Source organism: Pogona vitticeps, chromosome 2 (assembly GCF_051106095.1).
Source record: "Pogona vitticeps strain Pit_001003342236 chromosome 2, PviZW2.1, whole genome shotgun sequence".
Lineage (NCBI taxonomy): Eukaryota > Metazoa > Chordata > Lepidosauria > Squamata > Agamidae > Pogona > Pogona vitticeps.
In genome coordinates this window covers 174,841,288-174,868,682 of record NC_135784.1, presented here as the reverse complement: position 1 = coordinate 174,868,682, position 27,395 = coordinate 174,841,288, and the positions used below count along the sequence as shown (strand labels likewise).

Below are 27,395 nucleotides of genomic sequence, written 5' to 3'. Positions count from 1 at the left end.
CTGAGTCTGATATTTCGCGCCCCCCGCCCCCCCCCAAACAGGCACATCTTGTCCAGGGCTCCTCAGGGGTCTAGACTCCTAAATCCAGGCGGACCGGTTTGTCCAGCGTCTACAGCCTTCTACAGGGCCAAGATCCTAATGGTTATGATAACCCAACTAAAATCCTAATTCAGTTTGAATTCAATTCAGATTGAAACACTACACTTGTACATGCGCATCAGGCGCATGAACCCTTTCACCAACGCGGAAAAAAAAAACCCGATTTCCTTCTTCCTTCCCCCGTAATAAAAGGAAATGAGGGAAGGCTGGAGTGTGCTATATTTCTTAATATACCACGAGGGTGCGCTCCCAAGGCTACCACCACCTGCCAAAGGTGGTAAAAACTTCATGATGAGATAAACGCTCGGAGTTTCTGAAACTCAGCAACTTTTCAGATTTAAGGGAGGGAACCAAGTGAGGGGCAAGCTCATGGCTCTTTCCCTCTGTGGAAACGCACCCCTTCCCATCCTGCACAGCGTTTTGTCTACAGCGAGATCTTAAGATAATATAAAGATAAAAAGTAATAGAGTCACTGCTATGGCCTTCCGCCTGGTTTCTTCTCTGCAGGAGCCTCCGGCAGTAGCCGCTCCGGCGGAGTTTTCAGTCGCAGAGAGTTTTGGAATTGGAATCGAAGCAAGACAGACCAACTGTTAATTGTTGGTCCATTTATAAAATGAAGCAGATATGCATTAGGTTCTTCTGTTTTGGTTATTTCACCTCTAGGATTGCTGCACAAAATACAACTCGTTTCCCATACCGGGAGTCGAACCCGGGCCGCCTGGGTGAAAACCAGGAATCCTAACCGCTAGACCATATGGGAAATGCCTTCTGAGTTTCTGGCTTGAGTAAAGCCTATGTGTAACATTTAACTGCAAAGCTTTACTTCTTGCTGAAGGATTTCTCTTTTGCGAACAATCGTTCAGTGATCAAACACTCACTGTTCCTGCATTAGTAGCTTCCACGTGTTACATTCCCAATCATCATCATCATCATCATCATCATCATCATCATCATCATCATCATCATCATCATCATCATCATCATCATCATCAGTCATAGAGATTCTGACTACAGTATATATTTTGTTACATGCTTTTCCTTGCCCCTAATATGTTCCTTTCATGATCATTAGTCTTTCCCGCTGTAATTTTGTTGTAGCTTCAAACCAAACCTGCCAATCCTTTCCCCCATTAAATCCAACAGAAATAATTAATTATAGAGATGACCACAATAACCCCACTGGGCAAAATCCTGTTGAGAAGTCTGTGGGTTCCAATGGCTCATCAAACAAGTGTCAGGGACAGTCGAATGTCTGCTCACACACGTGCCACATGTCAAACGCCTCCTCAATTAGCCACGGCAAATTATGTGAATTCCTTTTGCATATACATAATACCTTAACAGGGCAACCAAATCCCCATCCATTTGAGCAGACTGGCTGCTGCTATTATTCTGTTTTCTTTTCCTGACCAGAACTTCACCTGCACTACAGTTGTTTGATACCTTTTAACCGTCACAACTTCATCCAACGGAATTCTGGGATTTGTAGTCTGGTGAGATGCTTAGTAGAGCTCTTAGGCAGAGTATAAAGGTAACTAGAGCTCTTTAGCAGAGAATTCGATGTTCCTCACGAAACTACATATCTTGTGCTTCTGCAAGATGGAGCTATGTCGATTAAAATGATATCAAACTGCTGTAATTTGGCAGCGTGGACACTGTCCAGCAGGATGTTTCATAAATTGGGCCAGTTATACTTAACATTTGTGGTTGGACTGTTGGTAAAGCAAAAAGGTGTCTAGGATGTTCTGAAGCATCTCTGTAAGATATAATGGGCAAATATGGCCATTCAAATGTTGTAGGAGTGCAACTCCCATCATCCTTCATCATTGGGTATGTTGCTTGGGGCTGATAGGAATTGTAGTTCAACATGTCCAAGAGCATTAAGTTTCCCTTTACTGCTGAAGAATTCACAGAAGGTGTTTCCACACTTCTATAACTAGACAGATTTCTCCATTAATAGTTAAGCAGTTCTAATTCAAACATATGATGGGGGCAGGGGAGATTATTTTGAGATGAAAGCATAAAATCATAGGATGGGATTGGAAGGGGCCTATATGGCCATCAAATTCAACCCCTTGCTCAATGCAGGAATCCTAACCAGATAGGCAGTTATCTATTTTTCTCTTGATTTTATATATGTCCAAATGATGGACACCACCCCCTCTGGAGAAACAGCCCCATTATGTTTTCGCAAACTGTCCTTCTCACTCTTCACCTTCCACCAGAGAAAATCTATAGTGGTGCCAGCATGGATCTGGTCCGGTTTTAAAGAGCTACATAATTTATCAGTATACAATTTGGTGTCATGTCACCCTCCTATTTCATTGGCCACTATGGAAATCTCAAGCTTGTTTATTTTTGAGAATAGCACATTTTAATTAGCTGGATTCCTAAGTGTAAATCTTGCTCTTTATCTGTGGAGTAGTTTACTCCCTTAGCCACAATTTCAGTGTCACTGAAGATAATTGGTCTGGTGAGAAAACAATATAGATCCACCATAAATACCATATTTTTCCATGTATAAAATAACACTTTTTTCCTAAAATAATTAGGGGGAAAATGAGGGTTGTTTTATACACGGAAGGAGGCAGAGGCAAAGAAGCACTCACGTGCACCTCTTGCTGCTGCCGCCTCCTCCATCCATTGCCTCCTCCAGTGTAACTCCCAGGGCTCACTTCCAGCTCATGTCGCTGCCTGGTCTCCTCTGGCGGCGGAGCCGAAGGAACACTCGCATGTGCTCAGGTGCCTCTTGCCGCCACTGCATCGCTTCCTCCAGTGCTCCCTTCAGGCAGGGGACAAGGCGGTGACGAGGTGAGCCCCAGCAGTCGCAATGGAGGAGGTGATCGAGCAGCGGAGGCAACAGCAGCAGGAGATGGAGGTGGAGGAGCAATTGCCCATTAAATGCTCCTCTGCCTCTGGCAAGGGTCAAAATTAGGGGGTCATCTTATACATTGCAGGGTTGTTTATACAGAAAAATACGGTACGACCATGATTTTTTTTTCATTCTTTGGTCCTCCATAGTGTTAGACTAGCTGGCTGGATAGCTCAGTGGTTATCTAGCTGTTGGATCCCTCCACCACCACCCCTGGTGCCTGTGGGCAAGACACACAGTCCCAGGGTATCTCTAGAAGGAAACTAACTGTATTCTTTATCTGGAAAATCCTGAAAAGGGTTGCCAGAAGTCTGAATTGACCTGATAGCACATGACAGATGGGTTAGACCTCAACTTCTAGAAGATCCGGTCAGCCTGGCCAGCAGTCAAGGATGGTGGGGGATGAAGCCCTGAACCTCTGGAGGACCATAATTTAAAGACCAGCACATAGGATCTTACAACAGATGGCTGACATTCCCTAATGCAATGAATGTCTCTCCCCCCCCCCCATGCCTCTCCTATCTGTGTTGCAGTTTTGGACGAAAATGCGTATCGTCCCTTTTCACTGGCTATGCTTGCTAGGTCTAACAAGTAAGCATGTCACCATCCTGTCTCTCTACTTGCAATATGATATGATGGGAGTCAGCAGAGACAATAAATAGCAGTGGGCACAACAAGTGAAGAGAGAACATTAGCACACGTTTTTGTTAAGAAATTGTAACTAATATTACTAGTTTGACAAAAGTAGCATGCTTTTCCCCATAAAAGAATGTTTTTCTGTATCCAGTCTGACAAAATATCATGCATTCCAACATACTTTAATCTCTGTTCAAAAAAGTTTCAACAATGCTTATTGAAAAGGTTTCTACTAGACCGTTCTTTCACATGCTTAAAAACCACATATTCAATAACAAAAACAATTAACATTATCTTCATCTACCACTGAAAATGAGGGGAAGGGAAGCATGGACATCTGGACCAGAGCCTTAGTTTTCCATCTATATTGCACTTCTGTGTTGCCTCTGCACAATGCACAACATATACTCATCAACTGTAAGACGTATAGGCCTCCTAAAACCAATTTCTGAAAACAAGCTCATCTGAAGCACAGGAAACCCCTTATTTATTAATCAGAATGTTATACATAGATAAAAATACAAATAGGAAACAACTGGGAGGTTTCTGAGAATAAGTTCCAATAAATACAGGCCACAGTTCTCCACACTGTCTGTGGCTTTGGCACAGAGATGGCTATGGCGATTCAAGAGCACTCCTGCTTCTTTCTGGCTTCTCACAGTTGTGCTTTCTTTCCAACAGTCCTCTGTAACATGTCTGAATGGTTTCAATTTCACTTTGTAATGAGGCAATTTCTGCAGCAAGGTTGATTCCTGAAACGGGAGAGAGTGGAAAAGAGGTCAGTGGCAGGCTGTTTTAAACTATCCATAACAGAAGAGAACCTGCTTCCACTCCTCTGTGGAGCACTGGAAACCAGGTCAAGGGAGCATAAAAATGGCAGTAAAGATTCATTCTGCTGCTGTGTCCACTAGAATGAAACTGCTCTCTTTTGTGGATTCCTCTGTGACCCCCTTTATGTCCAGATGGGTTTGGCATCTCCAGAAGGGCAAGATGTATAGATCTTATTTCCTCTTGTATCAAATCCGTTGAAATCTTGAAACCTTGCCTATCTGGAGCACGGTCCATGAATCAAGATCTCTTGTTTCTTACTGGCAGTTTGGGTCGTCAACTGAACTGGTTGCCCATTCCTGGTCTGCAGTAAAACTATCATCACAAAACTGAGGGGGGCAGTAGCTTTGTCCCATTAAACGTCTAGTACTGTAGTCAGTCAGAACAGTATTATTTAAAAAGACTGGTGATACTGGATAGGTCAGTGGTTTAGGTATTAGGCTGTGGAGCCAGAGGCTGGGAATTCAATTCTCCACTGTATCTCCTTGACAGGGGATCAGTCCATAAGGGTCCCTTCCAGCTCTGTTGATCTAAAATTATTATAAACTTTCAAATTTTTTTTTGAAAATGCATTTTAAAATGGTTTCATATCAGTTTTCAAAAAATAATAAGGACAATACTGTTTTAAGTGCCATAAATAAAAAAGAATAAAAAAGCATCTTGCTATCAGTGTCCGTAGTGGTCAACAGCAGCTTTCTGCTTTGTACCTTAAGTTCACGTTCAGCGTACCGTATTTTCCCCATGTATAAGATCTTACTTTTCCTAAAATTATTACACTAAAAATTGAGGGGCGTCTTTTACATGGAAGTAAGTTGAGGAGATAACAAAATGGCACATACCTTGCCTCTGCATACAGGCTTCCTCCAATCACGAGCCTTATGGAACTGATGTCAGCTGATGTTGAACAAACCAATTGGAACATACCTTATTGGAGGTGGAGCCTATAGGCTCAGATGCAACAGGGACTTGTAATGTCCGAACATTCTGAGCCCAGAGGCTGAATATTTAAAGCTAAGTTTTCTTAATTTTGGGTTAGAAAAGTGGGGGGCATCTTATACATGGGGGTGTCTTATAGATGGAAAAATACGGCACATCCATTGTCTATGCCCTGCTAGACGCTTACCCCGCATGATGTCAAAATCGCTTGACAATGACATTTTTGCGATCGCAATATGATGGTTCCAGTGGGGAAAATCTGCTTTATATTGATTAGGAGCCTTTTTTTCTGTCTCCGCAAAATGGCTTCCCTCCCTTCTCAAAATGGCTGCTTTCCGGTTCCACAAAATGGCTTCCCTCCCTTCTCAAAATGGCTGCTTTCCAGCTCTGCAAAATGGCTTCCTTCTCAAAATGGCTGCTTTCCGGCTCTGCAAAATGGCTTCCCTCCCTTCTAAAAATGGCTGCTTTCCAGACGGAAGCTTTGTATTACAGCGATCTTTAACAGCTGATCGGTGGTTCTCTATGGGCAATCTTCGTTGGATGATGAGGTATTTCCCCATTGGAATGCACTGACCGGTTTTCAATGCATTTCAATGGGGATTTTTTTTTTTCGCTTGACGATTTTGCTTAACAGCGATTTTGCTGGAACACATTATCGTCATCAAGTGGGGCACCACTGTATTAGCTCAGTGTTCCCCAATGCAAGCTGGTGGTACTTTCCATAGGTCATTGAATGAGACCAACTGGAGGGGGCAACCAGTAGAATCTTGCTCACAGAGAGGGCACTAGAGCAGCCTGGGGTCCCGTTGCCCAAATGACAACTTTCAAACCAAAAAGGGAGACAAGTTCCATGTGTGAGTAATAGGGCCATGGCCCTGAGAGGAGAAATTACAGCAGTTGAGCAAGCTGTTTAAATTGTACCTGTCACCACATTAAAGGTCTCATCATTCAACCGCCCATGAGTTTATTTAGCTCTATAATGATGCAACCGGGGGGGGGGGAGAAGAGAGGAAGCTTTCATGATTGTGTTATGTGGCAACGGTTCAAATGGCAGCCTCCATCTTCTCTCACCTTCCTGGAATGTCCTTTGGGCTTGGCGAAGACTTTGGGGCACAAGGATTCCAAACCAAGTCAAAGGATCTTGGTGCCCTGATCTCTCTGCAGGCTGAGAAGCTGTATCCAAAGGCCGGGGTAGACCCTCTGGTTTTCCTGGGCCCTTCCGCCATCGCAGACCTGGAAACATCACAACAGAAGAGGCTTAGGGAGCAAAGAATGAATGCTCTCAAGTCTTTAACTCAAGAATACTTTGAAATTCCACACTTGATGACTCTTGTTGCTTGAGATAAGCGTGTGTTGTGGGCAGGGGGAACAGCTAAGGCATCTCCTTTTACCCAAGTCAAGATTTCTAGTAGTCAAAAACTGATACATTATCTTGACGTGAGGCAGAAACTTCCAGAATCACCTCTCCCCGCCCCTGCAACAGAAGCATAGTAATAAAGTAAACAGCAACTTATTGCCAGGGGACAGAGAAGGCACCTCCCTGAAGAGTGGGAAAGCACTGCTAGTATAGACATTCCCTGAGCAATGGTGAGCAGCCGGCCAATCCTTCGTCTCCAGAAGCGTTGTACTCTCAACTTGCGAATGAGCAAGATAATCCAATGGTCCTTTTAAGACCACAAATTACAATAATTTGTAATATTTTAATTCGTTTTTAAATTTTTACCTAATTTTATACATGTCCATAATTTTAAATTGTACAACGCTAGATTACAAATACTTATTGCCATTTCATGACACTCACATTCTGCTGCTGGAGGTGGCTACCTCACTCTCCCTAACAGTAGGACTGACCATGCTCCTATCAAGGTAGAGGGTTAACTTGTGAACTAAGTGAAGGCATTGCCCTAGACATGGATGGAAAACTGCTCTGCTGTCTAGAAGACTTAAATCTGGAAGCGAGACTGCTGCTGAGCCAAATTCTGCCTATAACCAATTTTCTTATAATTTCTGTTTGTTTGCAAACTCTCACTGTTGTTTTTAACTTGTTTTATTGAACTCTACTTTGCAATAGTTTCCACCATCCTTTAAGTTGCATCAGAAATGTTGGAACATAGTCATTCATGTTACATGTTTGCTAGTTCAAGGATCTATCCTTTGGAACAATGATTTGAAATCCTCCTGGTTTACAATGGCCACCAGATGGCAACTCCTGTTCCACTACGGCCGTTACAGCTTTGTTTATGCTTTTCATAACAAATATCATTGACCTGAATCCTACTGGTGTTTGCATAGGTTGCCACGGCTAATTGTGACTAACTGACAAGGTTCTGGGGCATGGCTTGGTTGCATGCCCAGTCATGTGCCTGACTGCATCATCGAGATATACCCCATCACTACGTCAATTAGTAACAGCAAGGTACACCAATCTTCCCTGAATTCTAACCGGACTCCAGTCAACATGTTTTTCAAGTCTTCTACAGCAGTAGCTACTTGACAGGGAGAACCAAGTGCACCTAAGGAACCACCATGTCCCATGTAGCCACTGAAAACACAGAAACACCAACCAAGACCAGGCACTGGCATTCTGATCACAGGGCCCCACATTCTGAAATGCTCTGCTGCTCCAGATACACACACTTGACATGATCAGCAAAGTGAAAAGATCTTCTAGGCTGCTTCTTTACCTTGTTCACTGGGGCCAATTTCTTCCACTGCAGCTAGATTTTCAGCTTTTTTGGGAGGCACGTCTTCTTCTGAGACCACCACAAACTCCACCTGACTCGTCTCTCTCTCACTAGATTGAACAAACACACAAGAAGATACTATATGACATATACAGTTGCATAAGGACCGATTCTCAGTCCACAAATCAGTGGGGATATCCCTATTTGGTGCTCTTCGTATGGGACAGAAAATACATCCATGGACACCACATTACATCTGACTGCGCATACTTTTCTCCTCTTCCCATTTTGCCCCACAACAACCCTACAAGGTAGCTGGGGTCAGGAGGGAATGATTGGCTCAAGGGCAAGAGAACTTCATAGAGAGACTGGGGATTTAAACCTAGACCTCTCCTGTGTCCTACGCTGGCACTCTAACGACAGCACCACACTGCCTTTTACAGCTACCAATAATGAAGTGATCTGGCAAAGCAGCAAAAAGATCACTTCCCAACATGACAACGTCTTCCAATGGGCTCTTTTACTGTTGCCCAGGATCAAGTTCAGAGGCAAGCAACTTGGGGCCTTCTGCACATTTTGGATTATTATGGGCCACATCACCTAGGGCTGATGGTAGCTGCAGCCCAGGCCATCAGGGTGTGGTCGTGGTGGTGGTACTAAGTTGCTTACCCTTGGGCCAAACAGAGCAAGCCTTTTCAGTCCTCACAAGGGGGAAAAAGAAAGCCACTCCCAGCCTTGTCAGGGCCACCTGGACAAATGAGAAGCAATTATCCAATGCAGATAATAGAGAAGCAGGAATAGGGTACAGGACCATCAACTGTAACCATTCAGGACAAACAAAACAGGGCAAATGCAAAAGCACCTGCTGACTACGGTTCTTCCCAAATATAGAAATATATTTCTGGGCAGGCTCCCTACTTGGGCAATAACAGATATCAAGGGAGAGCTTCTATCAGCCTCTGGTGGGTGTGAGAGAGATGAAGCTGGAAAACCGAAGAAGTGGGCAAACCCTCTCTTTTATCTTACCCCCTACCCCTTCCCCCAGTTCCGACATTGTATCCTCTCACCTGGTTTTCACCCGAATTAGTGGAGTCATCTGGTGTCCATACTGCAGAGTAGAAACAGACTTGTTACCCATCGCATAGCGGGATTTTGAGAGACAGAACCAACCCTGGAGAGGAAAAGACAACAGCTCAAACACATATACAAAAGCTAGGCTACTCTGCTTAAGAGGAATTTTTCAGAGTGGTCACTTTAAAAGGAGAACTAGTCATTCATTTCCTAAGATGGGGGTACAAATATATATATATATAGCAAGAATTTATCCCATAAGGAGCAATAGATAAAGGGTTATGCCCAGCTCTGGAAGTCCCATAAATGGATAGATTGGCATGAAATGTCCCTGAACCATGGTCTCACCTGCTCTACCAAGCTGTTAAAAGCTTCCCTCTTGGCCTGGAGCATCTCAAGCGCATCAAAAAGCTGGAGGATGACGTGGTCCAATTCTTCACAAACTTCTGCTGGTCCCATGTTCTCTGTTGGAGCCATCTGAAAAGAAGCATGTGTTGGAGTTTTTGCAACCTCACGTGCTGTCTTTAGTAGATATGGCTGTGAGGGATCTTTTTGGGCTGGGGTGACTGCCAATCTACCCAGCACTAACCTATCATTGCCTCCTGCCTCTGATTTCAAAGAGAGCCTCACCTCTCTGAGAGCTTCCCCCTCTTTTTTTTAGTCTGCTGGAAGCAGTAAGTCTGTTGGAAGTCTGTTGTTGAAGGCAGTCATGTTTGTCAGTTTGGTATTTGATTTGTTCAATTGTAAGTAATGAAACTTTTATTCTTTCTCCTACTAATGTCTCAGAGTGAGTTACTGAAACTGCAAGTGGCAGCTGATGAGAAAAATGTGGGCTAATACGGGGAACTTCAAGCTATTCTGCTCTGTGAATCCCTGCACTTCTGCTGCACAGCTAGAGGAATTTCTCCAAAAGTTCAAAACTCTGCAATAACGTGTCTGTCTGACATTTTATCTTGTCATCTGTTCTTCTTTTCACCTCCGTCCTGCTCTATCTAAATGAGTGAAAGGAAGAGCACACTCACTATATATTTGTGGAGTGCAACTCCCATCAGCCAGAGTTATTAACCAATGATGAGGGATCATGTAGTCCATCAAGATCTGGGGAGCCACATATTTACTCCCCCTGATTCTGTATCCAGTCAGCAGCTTCTTGTGTTCATTTTATTTAAGTTGAAAAAGACTACATGGGCTACAATGCTATACAAATCACATGCATCTGACTACAATGTTGAAGTTCCTTTAGTTGCCTCCTGTGGAAATTAAAAAACAACAATAGCACAATCTCCCCACCCCCAAATCTACTCTAAATACAGTATGAGGAAGATTACTCAGTTCTCACAATGCTAGTAAGTTTTTGAGGACAAATATAACCATGATTGTTCTCCCTTTAAAATTAAAAGCCCAGTTATTTACTTCTGTTCCCAGCATAAAACAGAAGGAACACACAACTCACTTGTCAACCAGATTCTGCCAGCAGTAGTAAGCAACTGCAGCAAACCCTACATAAATCCAGGCTTTTACACTTTTAAAAGGAAACCATCCACAGCCCTCCTCTCTTCAGTCTCTGAAGCAACTTGAGCATACATGATGTAGAAAGTTTATGCATACTTACTCAGAAGTAAGTGCCAAAGCAGATATTTTACTCAGCAGCAGCTAATGTAACTGGAGTTGTACTTTAGGTCTGCACAAAACTAAGCCAATTCCACATTAAGACTATTACACATCGCAAAGCAGATCTGAGGCCAAGAGGGATGCTTATTTGGAAGCGTGCTGAGCTGAGTGGGACTGCTTTAAAGTGAACATACACATGAGGTATGATGTTTCTCCATTCAGGCACCATATCTTTTTCTCTCCCTTCCCTCCCATTTCTATTAATAAAACTGATTAATAAAACTTAAGCGGAAGAGTGGTGCTGGAGGGGAATCTTGAGAGTCCCCTGGACTGCAAGGAGATCAAACCTATCCGTTCTGAAGGAAATCAACCCTGAGTGCTCACTGGAAGGACAGATCCTGAAGCTGAGGCTCCAATACTTTGGCCACCTCATGAGAAGAGAAGACTCCCTGGAACAGACCCTGATGTTGGGAAAGAGTGAAGGCAGGAGGAGAAGGGGATGACAGAGGATGAGAGGAATGGACAGTGTCATCGAATCGACCAACATGAATTTGACCCAACTCCAGGAGGCAGTGGACAGGAGGGCCTGGCATGCTCTGGTCCATGAGGTCACGAAGAGTCGGACACGACTAAACGACTAAACAACAACAAAAGCGGAAGACTTTGATAAAATCACAACCTGATTCACACCTCCATGGTTGCTGACTTTGTCCTACTTTTAAAAAAAAGGCAGCCCAGGTTCCCCACCCGCTGCAACCTTCTGCCAGCCAGGAAGGACAGGTACCTTTGTACGCAGATACAGTACAAATGAAGGGCTTCTGCTATCCTATTCGCCCCCAGCTAATGCAAAAGGGCTTCTGATTCCTTTCCTCCAGAGCCGTTCTTCCTTCCTGCAGACGAGACGGGCCGGCACCCTTTCCCAAAGCCCTTTGAAAGCAAACTCTGACCGCTGCACTTCCTCTTCTCGCGACCCTGAAACAGGACTCCACCTCCTCTTGCTCAACAGCCAATCCCATCGCATGGACCCGTTCCATCCATAGTCAGCGGCTTCTTCCGGGCCGAAGGGAGGCCATCTTTGTCGAAGGCAATAACTCCACGTCGTACTTCGACGATAGTTGCTGAAGTCCTCTCCGCCATCTTGGATGCGGGTGGTTACTTCGCGGCTCCTTTGCGCTCACAAAGGGGCCAAAGAAACAAGTAAATGTTCCACTACTTCTTCCCCCGCACATGGAGGTTCCCACTGCAACCCTTTCCTCTTCCGTTATCGTCACTGCTGCTGAGGGCCAACCTTTATTTCTTGATTCGCCGGCTTGTGTTCCGCCATCTTTGTTGTGGGCAAGCATCCATCTCCGCATTCATGGGCAGGGCTGTTCTGCCAATGAGAAGCCTGCCAGGGGCGGAAGTGATGGCAATGTAGTTTCACGTGGCGGGCTGTTGCAGGAGCCGGTCGTTATCATGGTAAGGAGGGAAGGCTTTCATATTTGTGTCGTTGTTTTCTATAATAATAATAATAATAGTAAATATATTTAATAAATAATAATTAAATTAAAAATATAATAATGGCTCTCTTTCTGTCTCCTCGGCTGAATGAGCAGAGAAATGTCTTCAAAATAACTTAGTCTGGATTTGCCGCTGATACACATAGACAGTCGTCCCTAATTCATGGCAGTACACTAATTTGAAGACTGGAGTCTTGCTGCTATATACAGTAATGAGCTTAGATTGATTTTTGCAGCGAAGCAAGCGCGCTTTGTAGGTGCTGATTTTACTTGCTTGCTTATCCCGCCTTTCCTTTACTAAACCATCAGAAATAATAGTGCAACAACATGTTTCTTAGAAATATGTGCCTATGGGGCTGTAAAAAATGGAGTCAGGCTGGCTAGAATGATTCCTCACATTTGTTTACCCATCCTGCTCCCTGACTGATATTCCCAGGAATTTCAGTTACTTTCTCTTCGTTTTCCACACTTTTTCTCAGCTTACATGCTTAGCCTGTAATGTAGTAATCTAAGGACTGCTTCTATCCACCATGCACTTCTTATAATAAGTTTATTTACTTTAAAAACCTTAAAATATATATTTTTATTTTTTTTATTCAAATCTACACTCAGAAACTGCAAATTCTCAGTGGCTCTTTTCTTTCCCACTTTTCTCTCACCTTGAGTATCCATGTAGGCAGAGCTGAGATCTTGCATGGAGAGCTATATCAGCTTACTGCATCAGAAACAATAAATCTGACTGCATCTTAAAAACTAAAAATGTTTATTATGAGATAAGCTTCTGAGGACCAGAACCTGTTTGTAAAATGCATTAAGTGTTCTCTTAGAAACTAGTAAAGATAGGTAAAGCAGGTGTGTGTGTGTGTGTGTACAAGTTGGTTGAAGGTCTGAGGGAGGAGCATTGATAGGAAAAAGATACTGTATTATCATTTTCAATGATATTTCTATGTGTCTTCAGTTATGTTTGTTTTATATCCCATTTCCTTGCTGTCCTGGGATTCAGATCCTAAATATGATGACTACGTTGAAATGCATAGTTCATTTGTTTTATTTATTTAAAATATTTTTACCCCACCTTTCTCCTAAAAAGGACCCAAGGTGGCTAAGTTAAGGTTCTTTGAAGTATATGAACTTTAAGGCACCTAACACTGTGATCCTACACCTATCTAGCTAGAAATAAGTCCACTTGAGGTCTTCTAAAGTAAACAAACATAGGATTGCTATCGTAGTCTTGAAGTTTGGACACATTTTGATTTGGAAGTGGTGCTTCTCAGGTGGTTAGGAGACATTTTAGGGAAGAATCCAACCATTTCCTGCTGGTAATGATTCTTTGGCTTAAGAAAAATGATTTTTTAAAAGGTATTTCTGTGATTGAGATAATGTCATTATATTCTTCCTCAGTTGCGCCGGGAAGCTCGTCAGCGGCGAGAGTATTTGTACCGCAAAGCTCAAGAGGAGAAGCTCAGGGCTCTTGAGGACAAGAAGGAAAAAATCAAGAAAGCACTAGAAGGTACAAGTAATTGGCTTACAGCTAAAAAAACTGATGAATGTTGAGAGGATGAATCTGAACATTGAAAGCTGCTTAACTTTTGTAAGCTGCCTTTTCTGAAGTGAAAGATCATCTCCTCACCTCTTAAAAATTTTGAGGCGATAGATGCATAACCATTTGCATTTTTCTGCAAATGTTCATACCTTGATAAAAGCAGCACACGGTAGGTGCATCTGTCTCCATTCATTGATGCACGTCTCACTTTATCCTATGGGCCCAGGATGGTTTATAGCAGTTTCTTCCCAATCTTTCTTGAAAGTAAAAAGAAAGGTAAACCTAAGTAAGAGGTCCTTCCCACTTCTTAACATTTTCTTGTCCACATTCCATTTGTTCCCCAGCGTACATCATTTTAATAATGGAGAACCAGTTTGCTTCCCTGTTTTTCCATCTGTCATACACATTGCCTTTATTCAGAACCTCAAAGACAGATATAAAATGGAAATATTGTGTGTATGTGCACATTCTTAGATAGTCTGCTCTTTGAAATGCTGTTTTTGCTTTTGAACGTCTTCTGTTTTTGATGTCTGGACTGTTTATGCACAGTGGACTTCAGTGTGTGTTTTTTGTCTTTCTGGCCAGAATCCTGCTCACGTTTGCATAAAATGTATGTAACTTGCCACATCTAATTATGGCTGATTGACAGGGTGCTGGGACATATCTTAGCTATTTTCCTGGTCTCGTGTCTAATTGCAGCTGATCCATTGGCCACTGCAAGTTACAGAGCCCTTACATAAGCACCAGTAGGATTCCAGCTGTTGATCTTGCACCCTTTGCTTACAGTTGCGTTCTGATGATAATATATAAAGAACCTGAACATCAGATCTTTAAAATAGCCATTCTCAATTTTTTTTGGTCCATGGCCATAAACAAAATATGTAAGGAAAGAAATATCAGTCAAATTAGGATTGTATTAATGGCATAACAAACCTTATAAGATGGTGTATGAAGAATTGTTTCCACTCTGTGACCCCATTCAAATTTAACCAGAACCTCCCAGGAGGCTATAGAGGCCCCTGTGGGGAATGGCTGCTTTAACCTGCTGGTCCTCAAGCAAAGTTTGGAAACTAGTTATACCAGACTGATTGTAAAATAGTCTTTAGTTTAGCAATAGCCACACAGTGGGAGCAGTGAGGCAGAAAGTTCCCGGCTCAGAAGGCCAGTCATGATTATTTGAGCCTCAGCTTTCAGTCTGCAACCTGGGGGTAACTGTCAGTTTATTACAGGTCTATATTCAGGGTTTATAATGTTTACATCTTGGAATTTAAACCGTGATGGACTCAGTGGATGTACAGGTTGTCCTGTAGGAGAGCTTACGGGACATTATTTATTTATTGCATTTGTATTCTTATTTTCCTCCAGTAAGTTCCAGATAGCTTACAAGTTTCTTCCCCATCTCCCATTTTATCCACATAGCAACCTTGTGTGATAGGTGAGGGAGTGGTTCACTTGGGGTTACCCAGTAAGTTTATTAACTCAGTGGGGATTTGAACTTGAATTTCCATGGCCTTGATCTGGCACTCTGACCCTGAGTGTCTGGGAAGACCCAGGCCACTGGAGGCCCTTATGCCAGTGGCCATCTTTTAGATGCTCTCAGAGGGCAGCTGTGAGGGGCAAATGGGAGTGTGAAAAAGAGAGCGTGGAAGCTGCTTCGAGCTGTCAGAAGGAAAGTCAAGTCTAAATACGCTCGATAAACACACGTGTATGTTTTTCAAAGACTTGGAGTTTCTGCCTCTCCACCCCCAAGATCAGTCATGATGGGCAAGCATGCGCCCGGCTGGCTCCATGAGTGGTGAATTCCCTGGCCTCATCTTGGTGTTTTTCCTGAGTCCTCTTTGCTTTTTCTCCTCTTTCCAGAGAACAGCCTCATCCCCACAGCGTTGCGCAAGGAGGCGCTTTCACTCCAAAAGGCCCTGGAGTTTGACGATGGAGGTGGAGAAGGTGAGTGTCTTGCTTGAACAAAACAATGCTTGGGCGGCTTTGAGTGGGACATTCGGGGGCCCTCCCAATATTTGGTAGCCTTCTTGAACCAAGGACAATATGGTAGAAATGGGAGACGAAAGGGACGGAAACAGTCGGGGTGTGTGTGTGTCACCCAGCACTCCAGTTGAACTATGATTAAAGTAACCACCAGAGCAGTGTGGGTTACGATGAGTGTAAGCAGTCTGCCAGGTAATCTGCGTTTAAGATATTCTGCAGTTTTGTGAGTTATAACCATTACTTTGAATTTTGCCCAGAAATGGAGTGGCAACCAGTGTAACTGTTGTAACCTATAAATTTCATCCCTGAGAAAACATGTTGCTGATCCATTTTTAAGTCTTATTGTTGAGGCTCTGGTCTTGAAGCCACCTTGGGCTCTAGGACCTTATTTTCCTCTTTTCAAAAAACTGCCACCATCTTTGTTCTCAAACTAAGATTGGTTTCAAGGAGTAGGATGGAAGATTCCAGCGAAACGCCACCTGTTGTTGGGTGGTGGAGGAAAATTACCTGTTTGCTACGAAGGCAGAGAGTGTCGCTGGTTGGATCCGTTGTTTCTGGAGATTAAGTTGGACTCTTCTATTGTGGTTGGTAGGAGTGACGAGCCATGTCGATGATGAATACCGTTGGGCGGGTGTGGAGGATCCTCGAATTATGGTCACCACCTCCCGCGACCCTAGCTCTCGTCTGAAAATGTTTGCCAAGGTAAGTACAAGCGATGGTGGTTTCTTCCTTTTTATTGGGAGGTGTATGAGAAATGTCTTCCTTTTGGCGGCTGAGTGTTTCTCTGCACTGCAGTTACAGCAATTTGAAATTGCCTTAATTGCCATGGCTCCATCCTAAGGAACCCTAAGATTTGTTGTATGATGAGGGTCCTAGCAAAGCACCTTGAGAATGGAGGGATTGACGTTAAAACTAACCCACACGAGTCACTAGCCTGTGGATTGTGTAGTGTAGACTGGGTGTCAGGGTCCTTTGGGAGTTGTCTTTCAGGCGAGTAGACTAGCGCTCTCTAGCAGAGAAATCTTAAAGTACCTTACCAACTATAAATCCCAGAATTCCATACAGTGGAGCCACAACAGTTAAAGTGGCATCAGAATGCTTTGTGTAGTGTATAAACACTTGTTGACTCTGTGAGGACCTGAGAGGACCCTTTGGTTGGCTGTAAAACTAGGTGGGAGGCTCACTAAAGGGCTGAGGTTTAGGCTAAGAGTCTGTTCTGTGGGAAAATAGTAATGGAATGTCGTGAGTGTGTGCGGAGGGGAGGGGAGAGCTTTTCTTGCCTTTATCTGTGGCAGCAGGCCCCCGGGATGAAGGCCAAGAGCCACCTGGATGGAGGATCCACATTTTGGACAGATCTGTGCCAGTCTGTCTCTTTACTGTCGCCAGCCAAATACGGTAATAGGGACCATGCATGTGAGTGTTGGCAGGATAGCTTCTTGTTTCTTTTACAACTTTCTTCCTGCTTCCTCATAGGAAGTCAAGCTGATTTTCCCTGGGGCCCAGCGCATGAACCGTGGGCGGCATGAAGTGGGCGCCTTGGTCCGTGCCTGCAAGGCCAACGGGGTCACTGACTTGCTGGTAGTACATGAACACCGAGGGGTGCCTGGTGAGTGACCTGGTGAGAATGAAGGAGGCCCTCTCACCCATGATCTTTCATTTAATGGGCAGCCGTGGGGCCTCCTGATGTTGTAGGGTATCTCCCAGTATTCCGCACAGCTGACTCTGCCCCTTAGGGTTGATGGCAATGGCAGGCCGCCAGCATCTGAAGGCTGCTGTTGTCCCCCCCCCCCCCCTAATTTGAAACCATGTGGAAGAAAACTGGCTTTTTATCTTGTTTGCAATAGGGAAGGGTAGACCAGTAAACACTATGTAACACATAATTAAACCACCCCAAGCCTTGTGACACCTTGAAGACCAACCTGTTCCTCTGACTTGAGCTTCATATTACTCCGGATAGTGAATAGCTCATGCTCAAAACTGGCATAAAGCTGTTAGTTTGGTCAGGATTTTTCGGTAGTGACCCTCTCTTGTATGGTTACTCCCTGGAATCTGGTTTGTCTGAGCTAGATCAAAAGATAGTGGCTGTAGCTCAGGAGTGGTGTATGTATTTGGTATACAAAAACTGCTGTGTTTCGTCCCCAACATCACCAGTTACGACTGGCATAGCCCATAGCTTCTCTGAATTACTCAAGCCCCTCAAGTCACAACAAGGCAGCAAACTGTGAAGGGGATGCTATGTATAGCTTTCGCTATTTACAATTTTCACCATCCACATGGGTTGGAACCAATCCCTGTGGATACAGGGTTTCTACTACAGTTGTACATTGTCTTTTTCTTTTCCTTCTCTCCTCTCAGTAGAAGCTTCTGCAGTGGGTACAGGCAGCTTTCCTGTAGTCTTTGCCAAGTACCTACTACTTTTACCACGCCCATGTTTCATACTGCCTGCAGACACCGCTCAAAAAGAATAGGACCTGGTCCTGCTAGAGCAGAACACGAACGTTTCCAGTGAAAATCAGAGACTCTCTCACACAGAGACACAAAATCTATTAATCTAATACATCTGTTTATATATAGCAGCCTTATTCCCCTGCCTGATATAGCCCCAAATGGTCTAAACCTAATATAACATTTCGCTGTTGATTTATAATGTATTCATCTGTGCACCTATAATCCTAAATTTTATTCCTAGCTATATTAAGCAACATGAAATGAGATGTAGGGAATGTAAATGTAAGTTGAGGGTTCAGAACGGGACACAGAGCAAACTGCTGCAGGGCAGGCTTGCACCAGAGCATATCCTAACAGCAAAGGCTCAGGGGATTTATAAGCAGCTGTGCCCGTCTTTCAGTTGGAGAGAACCAATGTGAAAACATACCTTCTAGTGTGTATGGCTGCTTCTAGATTTAATTTGTGTATGTGCATGCACACACATAATTTGTACAGGTTTTGCTCTCATTCCAGCCTCCCTCCCTTGGGAAACTCGTGACAACCTAATTCAGGAAACACTGAGTTCTCTGCCCCCACTATCCTTGGTGCCAGAGAGTTTTTTTTTAAGTTTCACTTCTTAACAAATCGCTCCAGGATGCCTAAGAAATAGGTTCCCCTTTCACTTCTTTGTTTCTAGCAAGCAGAAACCTAGCAAATCTGAAGAGTGGCCCGCAGTCCCACTGAGATTGCCCAGTCTGCATGAGACGGACAAAAGCTCTGTTGCTGTGCTGGCTCTTTTCTCTGTGTTGGGTAACACCAGAGCCTGGAAGTGGGCCATGCTGGCTGAGATATTCTGGGCGTTGTAGCCAGGATAGAATGGAGGGGTAATCTATTCTGCCTTCATTGCACCTCGTTGTCAGTTAAATGTTGCCTTTTATAGCTAATCGGCAAGCTGATCTCATTTGGGGCTTGTGATCAAAAAAGGACAGGAATTGGACCTGATTAACTTTTTTCATGTCTTTTCCCCCTCGTTTTAGATGGGCTGATAATAAGCCATTTGCCCTTCGGGCCCACAGCCTACTTCACGCTCTGCAATGTGGTCATGCGCCATGACATCCCAGACATTGGCACCATGTCAGAGGCTCATCCTCACCTCATCTTTCACAACTTAACATCTCGTCTTGGACAGCGGGTGAGACGTGCCAGGCGGCCCAAAAGAGCAGAGTCAATAACTGTGTTGATGCTGTGGAGTCTGCCGAGGCAGAATCAATACAGGCTTTTGTGACATACTGAAGATGAGTAAAGCTTTTATGGCTTAAGCTTGTGTGGACTGCTGTCCTTTTCACGGGAAGCATAAAGTGTTGTCGTGAATTACAGGCATGGGGACGCATGGTTTAGAATGGAGAAGAAAAATCGCATACAGAAAAATGCAGTGATAGTTACATTGTCAACAGTATCTTCACACACACAAAAAGCTGTGGATGATAATACAGATGTTCTGTAGATGTAAGACAGCCAAAGTAATAGAAGAAACATGATTAAAATTTCATCTGAAAAGCTCAGAAAAACAAACATCTCTTTACCCTGGCTGTTATCAGAAGAACACAGTAAATACAGAATGTTAGCATTTAGGGAATGGGATATATAAGTCCAATGTGTATTAGGGAAGGATGAAAAGAAATTGCAAATCATGCTGATGAAAAGATGCATATGAGTAAAAACGTGGAATTGTTTCTACATTTTAAAAAATGTAGAAAATGATACAGACAATTTGTATAGTAGACTTCCACTAGAGTGTGCATGAAAGTGCCACAAAGCAGATGAGAACTTTTCTATACATCAGTCCTTCAAATTGTTCTGCTTAAGAGATGACGGGATCAGGAAGGCTGGGGTTTCATACAACCTATCCAGCCACACATAGTCCTGTGCTACTTGTTTTTTAAAATTCAGGTGTAACACATGAGCAGGCCTGTAATCGGCTGGAATTCGCAGCTACAGAGTGTGAAGGTGGCCATTACTAACTCAGTCAACTAAAAGAAGAGTTCAGACAACTCAGTGTAGAAGAAGTCTATCAATTGCTGTTAACGAGATTAGGGCTTGGAAATCATTCACTAAAAATTGCTGCTTCCAACTAGTTAAAATTCCAGACAACAAATGTTAGATTTGCTATTTTAATTGATAAGCTGCCTATAATGTTAGTTTTGAGTGATGGGCAATCATTTAAATTGATGACAATTTCTATTATTTCTCTCATGTTTCTAGACATTGAATAACTAATGATGATTGAAGGACTAAACTGATTAAGGAATGGATTAGTTAATGGGCTGATTTGTTTTATTAGAAAATCTTAATGATATTACACCAACAAAGCAGTTTTCTTTTGCAGTTTAATGTAAATGCAACAGGTGTATCACTGATATTTTCACGTGCTGGGTAGGATACCTAAATGGAGTTTCCTTTATGGAGACGCATGGTTGGTCACTGTTGGAAAAAGGGTTGCTGGGTTAGATGGATCTTCTTGTGGTGGAATCCTATCCATGTTTACTGAGAAGAAAAACCCATTGAATTCAGTAGGACTTATTCCCAGGCATATTGTTATAGGACTTTCACCTTGAAATGGATAGGATCCTTCTGCAAAACAATAATAATAATAAAATAAAATAAAATAAAAGTCCTGAAATCATAATAGGCAAATTTTGTTAAGCCATTCTGTTTTTGTAAGTATTAGTCAGATTCCATTATGCTCGGAGTTTACTAAATTTTGCTTCTTGTAGGAATGAGAGTGGAATATCATCCTTTTCTAAGTTACTAGAACAGCTGATCATTCATCACCACCATCACCACTTCCTGAGTTTACCAATAATCATACACCACCAAGTCAATTCTGACTGATGGCAACCCATTTCAGGGTTTTTTAGGTAGAGGATACTCAGAAGTGGTTTCCCATTCCCTCCTTCTGGGGGCGCTCTCAGGCTGTGCAGCTTGCTCAAGGCTCTTCTGGCATCTGCAGTGGGAAATTGAAATCCCAACCTCTGGTTCCAAGCCAGGTATCTCAACCACCAGGTTATCCAGCCAGTAACGTGAAAATGGCCCAATTTCTACAACAGCCTTGTAGAAATTCATTTTCTCCCACTCTCTCACCCAGAGAAAGGCAGCGTACAAATGATGCGAAATAAATAAAGAGAGCTAAAATCCTCCTTCCTTTCTGTCTCTTGCTATTCGCTCGGTCAGGTCACCAGCATCCTCAAATACTTGTTCCCGGTGCCAAAAGAGGACAGCAAACGAGTCATCACCTTTGCAAACCAAGAGGACTACATCTCTTTCCGGTACTTGTTAATTTTTATGCGTTCCAAGTCAGGCTGAATGAAATGGGCTTCTTAGCACTTTGACTGCCATTCATGGATGACAAAAGCAAAAAGGGTGGGAACGGCTTTGGCTCTTTTTTCTTTAAGGAAATACAGGTGCACATTGAGGCGGAGGGTTGCTCCCCCACCTCAGTTATGACTGCTAACAGCAGCCATTTTGTTTTGCCCGTCTGAGCAGCACTGTGAGCTGCAGAGCCATCCCTGGGTGTTCTGGGGCAGGAAAGAACCAAGAGCCAGGGGAGCACCATTGGATTTTGTTCGTACTACCATTGAAATTTGTCCCCCTGCCCACGCAATAGAAGGTCCGTGTGCTTTTGCCCACCTTTCTCACAAGTGGCCATCCCCACCTCATGTAAGCCAAAAGTTATTTTAGAACTATGTTCCAGCCCACTAGCAGCTCTAGCATGGTTGAGGGGACTTAAGCTCCCCCCACAGCCTTTCTAAAGAAGGGCATGCCATGGCAAACTGAGTTCCCTCTCTTTCTTTGGTCTGTGTGAGCAGCCTTCTGTTATGCTTCTGTGTTTTTCTTTTGATGGATCAGTGTGAATGTGACTTCTGAGATAAGGCTGGGAGAGGACTAGGTGTTTCTCTGGCTTTTTCCAAGGTCCACCTTGGGAATCAAAGAGTGATACTTATTTTCTAAACTATACCACTTGAGGCTGAAGCCTTTAGCCATAGATCATTTGTTGAGGAATGAGACTTTATGCACTCTTCAGAACTTTCTCTTATCTTACCAAATATATATATATATATTTGTATTGCGGGAGAGCAGGCACCACGTCTATAAGAAGACCGACCACCGGAATGTGGAGCTCACTGAGGTTGGGCCACGGTTTGAAATGAAATGTGAGTAATGTTTTCCAGAATGTGACTGGTGAAAAAGGAAGGCTTGCCTCTACCACAGTCATCCTTGAAGGGGCCTAATCATACTGAACGGTGTGTTCCTGTCACCAGAATTCTTACACTAATGAGTATGTGTAGTGGCTGGAACACTCAGGGAAAGTCCAGTAAGACTTAGCAGTATGCTAGTGATTTGTGTGTGTGTTCTGTGCTGTCAAGTCGGAATTGACTTATAGCAACCCTAACTAAGTTTTCAAGGTGAGATATTTAAGGAGTGGTTTTACTAGTTACACTCCCTTGTTTCGATGGCTGAGCAGGGATTCACACCCTGTTCTCCATCACTCTATCCTACACCACACTGGGAATCCCAGTGATGATTAGCCTCTTGCTACTTTTTTCAAAGTACTATGGTTTATGTTGAAAGCATAAGAGAATCCTTGTGGCACAGAAAACTGGTACACCTGAGGAAGGCTAAGCTTTTAACTTTCCGCTGAGATGCTAGCTTTAATTCTCCCCATTTTGTTTGAAACTAATTCATTATTTTCGGGCTGAGAATGTGTAGCCTTCTAGATGGTGCATATCTCCGTCCCTTGCCTTCCTAGCTCATGGTGAGGGATTTCAGGAACTGCAGTCTGCGAGTATCTGGAAGGCCTCACTGTCTCCATTCCTTTACTTTGAGCTTTGGGAGTTTTTGCTTTTACTTGTATCTTTTAGATTCACAAGTACTTGGGGGCACTGCTTCTTTTTCTTTTCCAAGCGAGCTGTGTTGCACTTTATTGTTAATGGCAAAACAAAACACAATTTGTAATTAACATCCAGCCTAAAATCACTATTAATATTGCACCACATAATAAGTAAAAATAACAAAACACGTTTTCTGTACAAAGGGTTAAAACACTTAATGTTTTATAAAGCAAACAAAAGTGCCTTGAATATAACTTTCTCACAATGCACTTGCAAGGGCTACAGACCTGATTATCTTTTGAATTACGTCAAGGATGCCATATAGAAAGAATTAAATCTTTCACAAGAGTTCCACTGTTTTGTCTCAAGAAGAGAGACCTTCCTGTCCACTATTGTATTGCAGCTTTCTCATGCTTTAGATGAGGCAATAGAAACCCTTTTCTCTGAAATACTGCTGAGGTGGATTCACTAATTGTTGCAGAAAGGCAAAAAAAGAAAAAAAAAGAAAAAAAAAAAGAAAAGAAGAAAGGAAAAGGAAAAAAATCCTGGCTGATACAAAAGGTTCCACTAAATATTTAGTCCCATGGCTCTTTCTCATACAAGAAAAGGAAGGAAGGGTGTTGGAGGTAAAAAAGAAAAAAAAATTGCAAGGTGACTGAGGCTGGAGTTTGTTTTCATTGTATGTAGGTTGAGTTTCAGAGCCAAGAATAAGTCTTTCTTGCTTTTTCACAAAATTGTTATGATATAGTGTTGAGGAGCATGTGATAAGGTGGAAGTCCTATGACCTATGAGGACATGGAGAGGCCCCCAAGGGATTCACATCCTCTGTTTCCTTCCACTATCACAGTATAAGGCTAGGCTTACCATTAAAACAGGTAGTGAATGTGTGATCTGCCACTTCCTATCAGCTCTAATGCAATGTAGCCAGTGGTACAGAATACAGTACCAGGGCTTGCAACATCAGGAAGGCCATGTGTTCCGAACCTTGATTTTAAAAGAGTTAGGAAATATGCTGCTTTATTGAGAGAAACAAAAGACTTTAGAGTATGGCATGTTGAGGACTTATTGGTCATGGCCTTCTGGCTTTCCTTATGAATTTCCCAATGCTTCTGTTTCCTTTGTCGATTTCTGCTCTGTTCCAGCAGGCAGTTACTATTAACGAGGGAGAGGTGCCTGGGGAAGGATCTACAAAACATTATTACAATTGCAGTCTTTCCTGTTCAGTTTTTCCTCTCTGACCTACAAATACTGCTTTGCTGTAAAAATGCAAAAACTGCAGTCTAACTGAGGGAATCCAGCATGAGGCTGTTGTGCAAGGATTATGTGGCTGCAGAGAGAAGGGCTGGGCCAGTCTCTTATGCTTTCGTTTTTCTATTGCAGTATACATGATCAAACTGGGAACTCTGGAGCAAGAGAGCACTGCTGATGTGGAGTGGCGTTGGCATCCGTATACCCGCACGGCCAAGAAGCAGAAGTTGCTCAGCACGGAGTAGCATGGACTCTGAACTACATATCTCGTGTGGGGCCTGTTTCTTTCTCATCAAAAGGTCGCCATATGCTGGCAGTGCAATAATCCCTGGGAGAGGAAGAGGATCATTTTGAATTTCTCTTATAAATGTGTGCTTTCTGCCGCTTAGAACCAAAAAATAATCTCCATAGCGGATATAGCCACAGGGTCACTGCTCAAGCTAAGCTTTTTCCATCCTCGTTCTTCCACAGAGATCTTATAAAAAAAAAAGTAGACAAAAGAGATGAATGGCTTATATCTTTTATTGCTCTTCTTCCCCTGTTAACACCCATGCTGAGCTGCAGGGTGGCCTGCAACGTCCAGTTTCAAAAACTCCAGCAAGGGCCGAATGTGAACAGCAGGGGCCTTGAACAAGAACTTACAGCAGTTTGAATGTTCTAGCATGTGTGAAGTCTACAGGTACGCTCACTGGAGCTATTAAGGGACACATAGGCTAAAATGGATGAGATTCTGTGTTTCCAGGGGGCATTTGACATGCTGTGTCAGTGTTTCCCAGAAATCAAAGAAATGGCATCTAAAATTGAGATAGCAAATTGGACCCCCCACCATCCCTTTACTGTACCCTCCCACTCCAGCCACCATTAGTTTGGTCCCCGATTTTCTAAATACCTTTCTGTCTGTTGAGGAAACTCTTGATTTGCCCAACCACAAAGGTAATGGTATAACTGGGTCTCAATTTTCTTGGGATATCTGATTTTTTGAGGTGGGGGTGGGGAATCTGCTTGAAAGCAAAGCGTTGTGGGAGAAAGTGGTTTTTGGGAGGGAGGGGAGAGGAGAGATAATTTTAATGCCTCCCTTCTAGAGCCTGTGCCATCCCAAAACCATTCCACTCTGCATGCAATTACATCACAAACGTATGTGAGGAAGGCCCCGACTTGACCCTAGCCGACTTTTGACACAATAAAGCCTTCTGTTACTTCCAGTTGCCATTGTCTGCCTCCCAGAGCCTTAACAAAGAGTTGCCTTGTGTTGAACCCGGACTGCAAAGTGGGATTGATCTGGAGAGCTCGTTTGGAGGGAGAACAGAGCTCTCCATGTTCTCTCCTCCCTTCTTCCCACAGAGGAGAGTCTGAGCCTCAGTTCCAGGGGAAAGAGGCAAGCAGATTGTAAAAGAACAGCACAGTTGAAAGAGGGAGGGTTTGAGTGTCTTCTTCCTTCCTCATTTCGCTATTCTCACTTCCTCTTTTTACAGTCTTCTAAAACGGGTCTGTATTTAAGAAATCAAAAGCTGCTGCCATTAGAGTGTACAGTTGGTTACAAGGCAGTTAAGCCCAGGAACTGTTTTTGAGGGGTGAGGGCAGATGGCTTCAAATGGATGAAACAGCCTAAAGCCATCAAGGATCTTCTTCCTTCTAGTCCTCTCCGTTTTAATCTCTTGACGAGTTGCTCAAATTATGATTGGTTGCCAGAAACAAAAGAAGGGAAAACATGAGTGGACGTAGCTCAGGCACTCTCCCTGGGGAACTGGGAATAGGTCCAGTAGCTGTCAGTTGGGAATGATTAGGCATCCTTCAGTCTCGAGAGACTATGGTAACGTGATCTGTATGGAGGTCTTGGAACAGCGTCTAGTGTGGCTGAGAAGGCCAATTTGAGAGTGACAATCCCTTCCGCACTAAAGACAAATACAACCTGTTCCCTGTCCAGCTCCTTGATTTTGCTGATTTCAGGACTGCCTCTTTGCCTCAGCCAGGTGGGAAGACAGTTATAATAAATCACCATCTCTTGTACATCTGCATGTAATTGGAAGGCACCATGGTGGACGTTACTGGCACTAATTCTGCTCAGTACTGGGCTTAAAAGTAGGATGTGAGTGCCTCTAAAGCAATCTTCGCTCCTTGCCCATTTCAACCATCATTCTAGATCTGGGGTAGAGTTGCTGCCCAGGATCAATTTTTCCCTGAAGGCTGGAGGATTCCAGCTTCTGTTACTCTCCACCATTCCTTTGTTCCAGCTGGAAAACCTCCTTGTGGCTGGGTGTAGCAGCCTTTCCAGCGGTGGCTGCATTTTAGTAGGTAACCCCAGAGGGCAATTAGTTCATTTTATACATCCACTCCTTGTGAGTGCAGCAGTTTGGTTCAGCCTGTATTGGCTCCATAGCGGAAGCAGCGTCGCATGGATGAGGTCTGTCTGTCTCTGTCTCTGTCCTGCTGCTTATATTCGGGTCCACTCAGCTGGAGGGTCTCTCGGTCCTTTAGGTTTCCCAATGCGGAAGTTAAACCCTTTGGAGAGGGAGAAAGAGGCACAGTATGAAAGGTTTGTTCCATCGTTTAAAAAAAACATTTTTGATGACTCACACCCCCAAATGTCTCTCAGAAATATGCTGTCCTTGATTTTATAAATTGCTTTTACTTAAAACCAGCCAAGCTATGAAGAACAACATTCAGGAGATTGCTTAGGATCTGCTCTTATTAATAGTCTTACGTTCTCCCCATTGTGACTTTCTAGCCTTAGAGCTAGGCCATTTGTGTGGCCTTCTCAGTGTTGGCTCTGTCTGGAAGTGCAGCCCAAGAGTACCTGCAGGGCACAAATGGGCTGCCCCGATTTTCCCCCCCACACACACACATTTTTTTCCCTATCCTCTTCCTTCTCTACCAAGTCATGTTGACAGGTAACTTTTCCTTTTTTTAAATTTAATTTTGTCTCTAAGGTTAAACAAAACCTCTCCTTTGATCTAGCTACCTCCTTCTGTTTGCCTTTTTTTAAACTGAATCTCAGGGGAAAGAGGACTAGATAAACTTAGGAGGATTTTGGAAAGGGGGTAAGTTTGCCAAAAAGTCATATGTTTCTGA

At 43.4% G+C, this 27,395-nt stretch overlaps 3 protein-coding genes and 1 non-coding gene across 5 annotated transcripts in view; 1 reads left to right on the top strand and 3 right to left on the bottom strand.

The window, feature by feature from the left end:
* Positions 1–787: 787 nt before the first annotated feature.
* On the bottom strand, positions 788–859 carry TRNAE-UUC (transfer RNA glutamic acid (anticodon UUC)). Its single transcript has one exon. It is a non-coding gene; the product is annotated as a tRNA-Glu (tRNA).
* A 2,914-nt stretch (positions 860–3,773) lies between these two features.
* On the bottom strand, positions 3,774–12,085 carry VMA22 (vacuolar ATPase assembly factor VMA22). Its single transcript, XM_020797637.3, has 6 exons — positions 11,522–12,085; positions 9,475–9,603; positions 9,123–9,226; positions 8,056–8,165; positions 6,443–6,604; positions 3,774–4,359 (listed from the first exon to the last, which is right to left on the bottom strand). Exons 2-6 carry the CDS (start codon positions 9,601–9,603, stop codon positions 4,223–4,225), a joined length of 642 nt encoding a protein of 213 aa, XP_020653296.3. The 5' UTR covers positions 11,522–12,085; the 3' UTR covers positions 3,774–4,222.
* IMP4 (IMP U3 small nucleolar ribonucleoprotein 4) lies at positions 12,072–25,528 on the top strand. Its single transcript, XM_020797636.3, has 9 exons — positions 12,072–12,195; positions 13,638–13,746; positions 15,640–15,723; positions 16,355–16,464; positions 17,236–17,368; positions 19,227–19,381; positions 21,421–21,515; positions 22,327–22,400; positions 24,459–25,528. Exons 1-9 carry the CDS (start codon positions 12,193–12,195, stop codon positions 24,569–24,571), a joined length of 876 nt encoding a protein of 291 aa, XP_020653295.3. The 5' UTR covers positions 12,072–12,192; the 3' UTR covers positions 24,572–25,528.
* The window catches only part of PTPN18 (protein tyrosine phosphatase non-receptor type 18), a 39,030-nt gene continuing 36,445 nt past the window's right edge, over positions 24,811–27,395 (bottom strand). The window contains exons 17-18 of one of the 2 annotated variants that reach the window (XR_012084071.2): positions 25,398–26,825; positions 24,811–25,324 (exon numbers count right to left, since the gene is read on the bottom strand). Coding sequence is in view for 1 of the 2 variants with exons in the window: in XM_072991301.2 (XP_072847402.2) it covers positions 26,758–26,825 (68 nt within the window). In the remaining variant the exon portion in view is untranslated. Of the gene's footprint in view, positions 26,826–27,395 lie in introns of both variants that reach the window. The other variant, XM_072991301.2, reaches the window with a different exon arrangement.